The sequence below is a fragment of the Cydia strobilella genome, chromosome 19 (assembly GCF_947568885.1).
Source record: "Cydia strobilella chromosome 19, ilCydStro3.1, whole genome shotgun sequence".
NCBI classification, from domain to species: domain Eukaryota; kingdom Metazoa; phylum Arthropoda; class Insecta; order Lepidoptera; family Tortricidae; genus Cydia; species Cydia strobilella.
This window is the reverse complement of record NC_086059.1, coordinates 5,386,366-5,398,136: the sequence shown is the minus strand read 5'-3', so window position 1 is coordinate 5,398,136 and position 11,771 is coordinate 5,386,366. Positions and strand designations below refer to the sequence as shown.

Here is an 11,771-nt window from a genome sequence, read left to right as displayed (position 1 = left end):
TAAGCTGTCGCTGACAATAATGTTACTAGAGTCCATTTAGATTTAACAACTACTTACGGTATTTATCTTATTTTGATAAAACCCTGAAGATCGCTCACGCTGAATGGTTCGTTGGAAATAAAGTGTAAGTGGTGCTTGAGATGCGCGCCAGTCACCAAGACGATCGTCAATGGCCTATCAAAACCTATGACAACTACTTCCTAAAATATAAAATTAAAAGATACAATAAAATAATAACTGCAAAATATAACAAATAATTTTCCTTATAGAGGGCCAAACACGGTGTTTATATTATTTTTCCACATTTTTAGTATGTCAAAAATGAACTTATTTTTCTTGAGAACTTAAAAACCTGTAAGTAATCCGTCTTTATCGTTTGTCTCACAATGTGGTATAAAAGCTAAACGTTACATGTCTAGCATGTACCGACCACTCGTACCTTCACGATGTTCGAAACAAGATTAATCTTTATTTTACCAAGGGTCTACATTCGGTAAGTAGGTACTCGAGAAAGCAATCCGTTACTGTCTACCGCCGCCGCTCGCAATCCATCCTCAGCTCCTACAAAATAATTACAAACACTAAAACTACAAAAAACCTTCCCAAATTAGTTCCCGATGACAGTCAAAAAATATGTGTATATTTTTTCGGTTTATATGTTATAAAAAAGGCGGCCGAAGCGCCAGGGACAACGCGCGGCTCTTTTTGACACAGCGGGGAGTCTCTGGACCTCGTGGTACTAAATTTCCGAGTGGCATATTTATTCTTCGAACGGACCCTGAGATTATTTTCTACTAGATTTTTATGATAATCGCGGTTAGTAACGAATAACGCAGTATTAATGTGATGTGGTTGACAAGTTTTTCGTGTCATTAGGCGTTGTTAACACGTTTCTGACGCGTTTTTAGTTGGAGATTAAAATCTTGCTTTTAATATTGTCTTCGGTTACCGCGATAGTTACTCATGAAATAAAACTATGAAAACGGATTATTTCGCGTATATTGAATTTATAATACATCCCGACGTTTGTATGACGACGACGACGGATGTATTATAAATTCAATATACGCGAAATAATCCGTTTTCATAGTTTTATCTTGCTTTTAGTTTTAGTACTGCCAGTATCTTTTAATCAGAAACAGTTTTCTGGTTGAAATTTTAACCATTTAATTATTTAGAGGAACAAATTGGTACTCATATTGGGGCCTTGAGCAGGGTTTGCTTATTACCTGAGGTTTGTATTTTACTACACCTAAATAGTCAATTGATTACCTATGCTAATCCTTGATTTAGTGCGGAATCGCCACTAAATTATAATCGTAATCTAAGTCAGTACCTACCAAAAGTCATTAAAATATTACCAAATAGACCCGATATTTTTTTCGATGACATTGTTAAATTTTTACTCATTTAAATAAAAATAAGAGGAATATTAAATATATTAATAACGGGTCACTCACGTATGTTGTGGATTTAATGTGTCTCACGGAAGTTATGTTATTAATAAATAAGAGGAAGTTCAATATTGTACGTACATGGTGGCTAAAATATGAGTGCATTCCCGTTGTCAAGGAGGTTTTGGGATTATACTGAGCAACTTTTACTGTGAGACCAACCTTGAAATCGTGAAAAATTTTTGGCTGTTTCATACATTTTGGCTGGTCCGTTTTCTATGGGATGGTAATTTTTTTTTCGCGATTTCGTGGTTGATCCCATAGTAAAAGTTGCTTAGTATAATCCCAAAACCTCCCTGGCAACGGGAGTACACTTATTTTTTAGCCACCGTGTATACCTAGGTACTTACCCCATCTTTAAAATTCATTAATTACATTCTATCATTATTTATGGTAAAGGTGCAATTTTGTTTTGATCGTAAATCCGCTCTTGACTTTCATGTAAGCACAGCCAGTAAAATTATAACAAAATTGATTATATATTGCTAACTGGGCAGTAAACTAAGTTTAATTTACTCGCCTGTATAATTAACAGTTCATTAAATGCAACTGAATGTACAGTCCGCAGCAGAAATAGGTACCTAGATAACACTTACCCTCAGAAAGCACCGGCTTTTTAAAGTAAAACTATGAGTTTTACGTCGATTAAGACTAATTAAGGGAAAAAAAGTATTTTTTTACAAATATTAGTTTTTGTTTTTCAAAACGTCACTTATAACGGACATTGCCGACTTGCCCAGTCCCTTCAAATGTCCCATGAGACGGACATTGTCAAAAAATAGCGTACATTTAGATTATCAATATCATCAAAATTAACAAAATATCAAAATATAAACAATAGTACGCATTTTTTGCTATTTTCACGCACGTCACCTATGGCAGCTCATCAGGTACTAACATGCGCTTGTCAAGCATGCTTGAATTGCTTGTATTTTAGGAGTGAAGTGGTACGCACACGATGCGTACGACTTAAAAAAATCCTAATATACTATAGTCTGTCGAAACCAAGCTCTTTGTACCGATTTGAACAAAACAAAGGAGTGTGATTATATAAACGTCATATTTTCATAGAAATACTTTACTCATACTTTCATGATGACATTTCCTAACATTGTCATTGCAAATGACATGCAGAGTTAGCTTCGTCCGACGAAGTAACTTTTACTACTATAGTAGTTATAAATTAGCTCTACGTTCTGGTCCACTTTTTTCGCCGTCAAAAAACATATACTTACATGGGTGCATGATGATCTTAAAATACCTACATAAAAATTACATAATTCTATTAGTCATAAGACAAATGGTCGCGTGGGGTCAAGCGACAGAGCGCCAGCATTAATCTTACGGACGGACGGACGGACGGACACACGGTAATTATTGATGCTTCGGACAAACTGATAACAAATTGGTTTAAACTAAATTAGAACGAAAACGAGTACCTAATTCTGATAAATATACAATAGGGTATTTGACTGTATTTCAAATAAATTATTTTATACCATGCATGAAATAAAGCACCAAAAGATTAATTGAGAAACGTAGACAGCAGTTATTTTTAGACACAATTTTTATTTTAAAACCCGTATAAAACTATAAAGAGTAGGTCATTTGATTGTGACGTCACATGCTAGTATTTCATATAATTTCCATAGTAGCAAAATCGTTTTGCCAGTTAAAAAAAAAAAGTGATTTGACTAAATAGTAGTCAAATACCCTATTCTGAAAAACCGACTCTAGCTTTCAGAGTCGGATTTAGTCAAATTTCTATGAAATTATGCCGTTAATAATGACACTCCCTCATTTTGTTCTGTTCAAGTCGGTGCAAAGTTAGCTTACACGGACTCTATGGCGTTCCATATATATTTCTCAGAAAGACATTTCGTTTGGTCAAGAAAATCACGTAATGGATTATTTTAGTAGTATTTTATGTAGTATCTCCTATTATTTTCCTCATAATTCTAAATAGGGTAGTTGACACATGTTGAATTTTATACCTAAATCTAGTTAAATAGATAGAAAATGAGCAATTTATCACAATAAATTAGAAACTTAAAAAATACAAAACCTCAGTTTCAAAAAAACCTTTTTTTTTACTCTCAAATAGGAAAAAAATTAAAAATACAGTTTCTAACATTTACCCCCAAAAATACAGACTTGTCTATAACTCGTAAAAAGTATGATGCATACATGCATGCATATACATGCATGCAATTGTTAAAGAATAAAGAATGATTCCAAAAGTTTAAAAACACAATTCGGTCGCACAATCTGATGTCCGAATATTTTTGTTTTAATATTCTGAACTTGATTGACTTTGTCACCATAATGATAGATTCTGTTACAGGGTGCCCACAAGATTACCACAAAACATGGTCAAAAACAAAATAATGGGCTTCACTTAATAGCCACAACTCCGTGAACCAGCTCTGCGGTTGAGCAAAGGTTGCCATGAGAAAAAAATATCCTATAAATTTAGTAATTTATATCTCACTGGACGGGTTATCCCAACACATGAGAAATGTATCCAAAAGATTTTATTTCCTTTGTACACTTTGCTCTAAATTGAACGTTGGGTCAACAAAACTAGGTCCGTTGTTAGAGTCAAAGCCGTATGGATATATGTATATATGTACTTTTTAAAGGTCATTTCTGACCGTGTACACTGGACGCGAGGCCTTTATGTGGACCGCTTCCTACCCATTAAAAGAGTCTAGATAATAAACGTCGCGGTAAACTAAACTGAATGTCTTTTAAAAGCCTAGTTCTTGGCCGGTTTATGATTCGTAAGCATGTAGACGGTGAAGCGGTATGGAACAAACGCTTTTGGAAAATAGGATCCAGCCGATCCAGGCGACTATTTTTTAGTGTCCGACCGGTTTTGGTCATGCCAGGTTTTGGCATAAAAATTATGTTAAGACCGACGTTCGGTTTCGGCCAAAAAACTATCGAACCTTTCGGCAACGCCGAAACTGTATTATGGGTAGCATCCAGCCGAAGTCTCGGTTTCGGTTTCAACATTAATCATGTTTCGGCCGAAGGTTCGTTTTCGGTTTTTAAATCCTTTAAGGACTTCAACTCGGTACGGTTGATTTACAATACTACATACGTATATGTTACCCCGAAATGGGAACCATCGTCTCCGGTAGTTCCTATATATAAATAAAAGGTTGTGACTGAAAACTAAAACTATGGGAAGGTTTTAAATACACATAATTAAAGACAATTATGTCTCTCTCATATCATATTTGTATTTAAGTATATTACATTTGTAATAATGTGTATTCAAACTTTACATCTCATTACTTTTAGTGGTTGTACAATTGTTGTTTTTGTTTGTCATTCATCGTTACTTGTTTTCTACTCATTTCCTGACATGTTGACTGGAAGACATCCCATATAGGGATAAGTTCGCCTTTGTTGTATTTAATCCTCTTTGTAACTGTGTTTCTCGTATTTGTTTTTCTATGTACAGTCGGGGACATTCCCGGTGAACCACTTCAGATTTTTTTTACCTCGATCCTTACGAGCGAGCTTAACGCCGCCTCCCATAGAAACCAATTACGATGCATTTAGGATTTACAATAAAGAATATACATACATATGGAATCTAAAAGGCCATCTGCAATTAACTTTCATCGGCCTTCCCCATGTTCTATAGTATAAGTACCTACTTTTTGGCACCCCTAATGTTCAAAGTTGAACAGATGAAGTAAATACTTAAACAATTGGATAATGAATCCCCGGAGTTGAACAATAGCTTTAAATATTCATACCGCTAATAGCAGACTATTTGAGTCTATTACCCTCGACACGTCCCTGTTGAGAAAAACTCCTCATTTTCATATTGTACTGGCATATTCCAGTTTAAAAAAGCGTTGGTAGTCTAGCGGTAGTTAAGTAGTTAAGTAGCGGTAATGCGTGCGACTTTCAATCCGGAGGTCGCGGGTTTACATCCCGACTCGTACCTAGTAATAGTTCTGCTTAGTTATGCGAAACTTATGTTCGAAATATCACTGACGCATTTCGGTGAAGGAAAACATCGTGAGAAAACCGGGCTAGTTCCAATAGGTGTCCCCTTCTAGTTCCCCCTGTGAGTCGGTATCAGGTAAGATACTTTCTTTAAACACTATTAGTGCTTCTTACGCTTATTCTAGGGATTAGTTGCTGAGAAAATCCTAGATCCATGTGCCGTGGCAAAAGCCGGGATAGCGCTAAGATGATAATAACTTTTATTCATGACGTTATCTAGTTTTTCAATAAGGAAACACTGCAATCCCAGCGCTTAAGACGAAGGGGGACGGCCGCTTCTCCATACATAGTCTCGATTTTCCTCTCTGGATATTGGTACAGACATTATGGAAAATATTTTTATGCAATTTGATTTTTAACCACATGCCCCTTTGTTTGGTTGTTTTCGTTTTTTTTAGTATTATAAGAATTAGGAGCAAAAAGCATTTTTCATACAAATTATTAAATGCTCCTTACTCGCATAATAATTAAAAATTCGAAAAAATCAAATGAAGGGGCATAGCTGTGGTTTAATACATCAAATTGTGTCAAAATATTTTTAATAATGTTAATATCCATAAAGGAAAATGAGAACTATGTTTGTGTGGAAGGAAGGCAAGAAAGGCTTTATATTTTATTATAATTTTTATTTTTCACCAAATCGTCTCAGCTGTAAAGTGTTCAGCCGGCGGACTCCAGTACGCCATTTCATCGTGTTCGGGTATAGGCATCCAATGGTGACCTGCTCAAAAAAGTCGTATGTTAATAATTTAAAAAGCAATGTTTTTGGCAAACATTTTTTTTCGTACTATAATTAATCGCTGACTGTATTTTTCTTTCCACGGGCAACTAATACTCATCGAGACAATTCTAAAAACCCCAACCACAATTACGTTTCGTTGTTCTATCACAGAGTTCCTATGGCCACCTCCTGTCTCCATTATCAGATCGGCTCTGGTACCATTGTCACCCGACTTACATTATGTATGCAAATTTTCAGCTTGATTGGAAATCGGAAAGTGGGTCCAATTTAATTTGCAAGATTTGTCCCGTACAAACATAGTTACAAAAAATACATACATAGATACATTGCAAGTTAATTAAAAGCTTGTTAAAAATTGCAAAGGTAGTTCAAGCCTCCTTGAGGCTCAATTTACCTAATGATTCTAGAAAAAAAAGAGGGGCCAAAATATATTTTTCCCCTCACTAGCTCGGAAAGCCGTCTTTTATCCTTTAAAACAAGCTGGGAAAAACGCATTTTATCCACTGGTGGGGAAAGTAATTTGACCATGGATGGAGCGTGTTTAAGTAGCTTGACAGATAACAAAACGTAAAACTCTCATAATAATGGTTCGTTCAATATTAATTATCATTAAATAAATGGTCGGAGAATCTATAAAAAAATACCAGATTTAGCCTTATGCTGGGGTAAGTAGATACATCTTGAAAGTTGAAGGAAAAACGATAAGGGTTTCCGTAGTCAAAAAGGCGAAAACAGCCCTTGTCCCAGGATTTGCCACCACGGCTGCGGTAGTCGAGTTTACATCCTGCGACAACTCTATCACTTCAACACCATATAAAGGTACCTTGGTAGACATAAGATTTGCCGCCGCGACTGCATCGACAAATCTTGCCTCTACCAATTTGAGTTGAGGCGTCCTGTTGCATCCTGAAGCTCGTTTTGGCGAGGCAACTCTTTTACTTACACAGCGTACTACGTAGGCGAACAACACGCGAACGCGAAACGCAGTGATGCGGCGCGGGTTGAATCAATCCTTTCTTACCAATAGAAGTGTCCTACGTGGGCGATCTCGTTGCGAGCGCGAACGCCGTGGGCCCTCCGCGCCGCTTCGCTTCGCTTTCGCGAGTTGTTCGAAGTAAGACGCAGTGTTAGAGGCAACTTCTTAACTTCAAATCAAGATGATCGTCCACATACCTTGGTAGAGATAGGATCTGCCTCCGCGGCTCCGGTAGTTGAGGCGTCCTGCTGCATCTTGGAGCTCATTCTTGGAAGGCAATTCTTTTAGCCGCGCCATGGCAAATACTGTCTCTTTCTGAAAGTTAAAGATTTATAAAAAGATTTATCATACTAATATTATAAATGCGACCAAAGATAGATATAACTCCGTAATAGATGAATACAGTCTAAGGAAAAAACGTGCCTCGAAAATCATGAAAATTTGATTCTCGTTCAGAGGGCGCTACTAGCTTTGGCCTACTGTCGTATAGATGGCGTTGACGGTTTCGTTTGTTATTTAACAATTTAAACGCATATCAGTGAAAGAACATAGGTCAAAATGATAAAAATAATTAATGCAAATAAAAAAAATAATTTATCCAAATTTAAATACATTTTATCGTATTTTTATAAATATTCATTTTTAGTTTTAAGGTGTGTCGATAGATTTGTATTTGATAGATGGCAGTGAATTTACTGTGGTTACAAAATCTACTATGACGCAGTACCGCTCTATGTTATTATATCCTCTTTAATGCGACAGTGTGTCTGTCTGTCGGTGACGGTCCGCTGAACCGATTTAGTTTAAATTTGGTATAGAGATAGTTTGAGTCCCGGGGAAGGACATAGGGTAGTTTTTATCCCAGTAATCATCCTTTAAGGGGGTGAAAAGGGGGATGGAAGTTTGTATGGGAAATCGATAAAAAGCAGATTGGATAAAAAATAAGCTACCCAAATTACTATAACTCCACGCAGACAAAGTCGCGGGCAAAAGCTAGTGTTGTGATAAATGCTACCCGGGCGCGGGCCCGGGCCAAGGCAACCGACACTTCGTTTTGTATGACAGGTGAACGTAGATAACGTAATGATTTCTATAGAACGAAATTTCGGATGCCTCGGCCCGGACCCAGGCTGTTCTAACGTGAGTCATCCTGAAGGATTATATTGAAATAGAATTAGTTTCAGAAATACAGAAATACAGACTTTATTGGTAAATATAAACAGTACATTTTACACGTCATAAACACTAACATCATGAAGTATAATGAAAACTCACTCCGTGCACCCGCGTGAGACAGCGGATGCACTTATAATGTACCTACCTATAATGGCTCCTCTACACGATGGGCCAGCGTGTAGAGAGGGTAGTGGTGTCGGTTTTTCGTCCGCACATCAAAGGTAGTGGGCCAGCGATGGTGCGTACGCATCGACACGTGCGACATTCCATAGTGCGTGCTCTCAACCATCGCATGGTATATTCTCGCTGCTCGCTGGTCAAGCGCTGGGCCATCGTGTAGAGGACCCATAACCATTGCATGGCCATCTCACTGGTCCAGCGCTGGGCCATCGTGTAGAGGAGCCATAATAATGATAGTACTAACACTACCAACCTGGCAAACCATCATACCAACGATCTTGTTATCTCCTGTCTGTTTCATGCGTACCTCCAATGGCGTCAGTTGTCGTCCTACCTTATGCAGACCTGAAACATCATAATTTTAAGTAATTCTTCCAATAATGTATAATAATTGCCATTGCCACTGCTAGGAATAGAATAAGGATAGAACGAAATTGGGCTCGAAAAATGTTTTTTTTTTTTTCAATTTATTTATTATTAAAAAAAGAGGTACAGTAATTGTTGCTACTTATCTGCCAAACTGCATAGCACCTTTTAAAACAGTACCTTATCGTCAGTGAGATAAAGTTACTTGGTAATCCCTCGTTGGCGGGCCCGCTGGTTTCTCTTGATCTTTCTCACTGTTTAAGTCTGTCACTGTCCAGTTATAAAAAATAGAATGCAGAACTGCAGAAGGCAGAACTACAATGAAGTGCTAATATCTTTGACTTTATCTTATCTTATCTTATCTTATAGTTTCGGGGGCCCTTTCGGATACACTTCGACCCATAGGGATCTTTTGTGCAGTTACCCCCTAGAAAAGATCCGTCCGCTACTCAAGAGCCTTCCCCACCATCTCCATATGCCGGATGATGGACCTTATGGGTAGCTTTTTGAATTCCTTTGGTACCACGTAGCCTGTTCCAAAGTCCTTCATTCTTTGTCTGGCGAGGGCGTGACATTCACACATAAGGTGTTCTATTGTCTCTTCCTCTTCGCCACACGTACGACAATCGGTGTTGTCAGCGTGCCCCATCTTGGCCAGGATTCCCTTGACCCCGTAATGGCCAGTAAACACCCCCGTTATTATTTGGAGTTGCCGTTTGCTAAGTTTCCAAAGCTTTTTGCTCCAACCAGAGTCTACCCCTTGTATAAAGAGCTTTGAGTGCTTTAGACCCGTCAGACTGTCCCATTCTTCCTGGTGTTTGGTCTTAGTAAGGTCTTTGATAGCCGTTGTGATGGTTCCCTGACTTTACATGATTTTAAGGCGGAGGCACGTTAGACCGGCCATGTTTCAATATTCAATCGAAAAGTGACTAAATAGATTTTAAATGCCGGATATCCGACAGAATGAAAGAATGCAAATTTTACGTACAATGTTGCTACATGAAATAATATATTCTTATACAGCCATTGTATTGGCGACAAAATTGTTATATTATTTAGAATTATATTTAGGTTCATCTTGCATCAAGACCTGTGAGTTTTTTTTAATGATATAGCTTTAGCTTTTTAGTTGTTTAGTAACTCAACCCCCATTCGTATCATGACGTGTTTAACCGTCTCACTCTGAGACAACTTTACGTTAGCTCTACGAGAAGTTACATCCAGTTTCAGGGTGACGTTTTTGAACGTTCGACTATTATATATGTATATTGGTTTATTCCCTCTGAGCCCTCTTGACGTTATACATCATAATATACTGTATATGTATTTAAGTATTTTTACATGTTTATACTGTTTATGTTTTATGTGTTTACTTATTGTATTATTATGTGCTGTATGTTTCCCAAATAAATAAATTAAATTAATTAAAATTAAATATTTATATATCGTTCCCGCAACACAAGCCTTATTCAGCTTACTGTGGGAGTCAATTTGTGTAATAAATGTCCTATAATATTTATTTATTTATTACTTACCTACTGTCTTTTGTCGCCCAGTTCTACAGTCTCAGCATAACGACCGACTTAGTATCTATATTGGTTTAATCACCCTGAGCCAACTTCAACTTATACACCAAGTTCTGTCTTCTGCCTCCTAGCTCTGTGACTGATCAATCGCCACTTTCAGCATGACGTGAATAACCGTCCAACCGGTATAATATACTCACCCAGAGCCGACTTCACGTTATACATCAAGTACTGTCCTCTGTCTCCTAGTTCCACTAGTAGTGATAAGTCCACCCCTACTCTAAGCATGACGTGTTTAGCCGTCCAGTTGACGGGAATCGTCACACGGTTGTCCAGGTTTTTGTGGAGGTAGGTGTAGTTCTGCAAATATAAAATATTTAATACTTTGCTAGTTTTTTTTGCTTTTTAGGCCTCTGTACCTATGTATGTACCAATTGAAACTATTGCAAAGTATACTCTGTCATCTCTAGGACAATTTATCAGCAGCCGGGCTAGCACATGATTGGCACGAGAGTATCTCGCAGCGACTTACACTACCCGGTCCCCCTTTAATTCATACAGTTAGTAAAAGACGGGTAGTCTATCTCGCGGCGAGATACTGTCGCGTCAATCATGTGCTCGGCCTACAGGTGGTAGGGTGTGTCTCATGGACAGTACAATAAAATAAAATAAAACAATGTTTTAACACCGTTAAAAAAAAAACAATAAGATTAAATAAATTGAAGGTAGTAGTAGAACACGAACCACGACTCATCGGTCATCGTGTGCGTTGGTGTGCGGGTTGAGCGGGACATCGCTATACATATACTTATACATACATAGCGCTGTCTCCCTCACACACCCGAGCTCAAAGGACACACATGTGCTAATACGTGAAACACTCCTGATGGAATGTAGCTTCTTCAGAAAAAGTAGTTATTCAAATATTCACTCACTTTCTTCGTGGGAAAGTCGAAATGGATATAAAAGGAGTCCGGCTGCGGGGCCCAGTAGTAGAACACGAACCAGGACTCGTTGGTCATCGTGAGGGGGTTGAAGCGCGCGTACCGCCCGAACTCCTCGCACGTCGTGCGCTCGCGGTGGTGCCAGTGTGGACCTAGCTTTACTTTCTTGGCTATCACTGGCGTTATCAGAATGAGGAGGAGTATTTTGAATGTTTGTGAAACCATTTCGGTGATACAAATTTAAAAAAGAATTGCAGCAATTCTAAGCGTTTTTTTTTTTCAACTTATTAGCTTTCGATATACGTGTTTAAGTAGGATTTTGTTTTCCCGTAAAGTTGCAATAATTGTTTTTTCTCTTAAGTTATCACACACAGTTAG

At 37.8% G+C, this 11,771-nt stretch overlaps 1 protein-coding gene across 1 annotated transcript; it reads right to left on the bottom strand.

The window, feature by feature from the left end:
* Nucleotides 1-6,115: 6,115 nt before the first annotated feature.
* Nucleotides 6,116-11,618, bottom strand: LOC134750339 (uncharacterized). Its single transcript, XM_063685502.1, has 5 exons — nucleotides 11,385-11,618; nucleotides 10,650-10,809; nucleotides 8,811-8,902; nucleotides 7,399-7,516; nucleotides 6,116-6,204 (listed from the first exon to the last, which is right to left on the bottom strand). The coding sequence occupies exons 1-5, from the start codon at nucleotides 11,616-11,618 to the stop codon at nucleotides 6,116-6,118; spliced, it is 693 nt and encodes a 230-aa protein (XP_063541572.1).
* Between the last annotated feature and the right edge of the window lie 153 nt (nucleotides 11,619-11,771).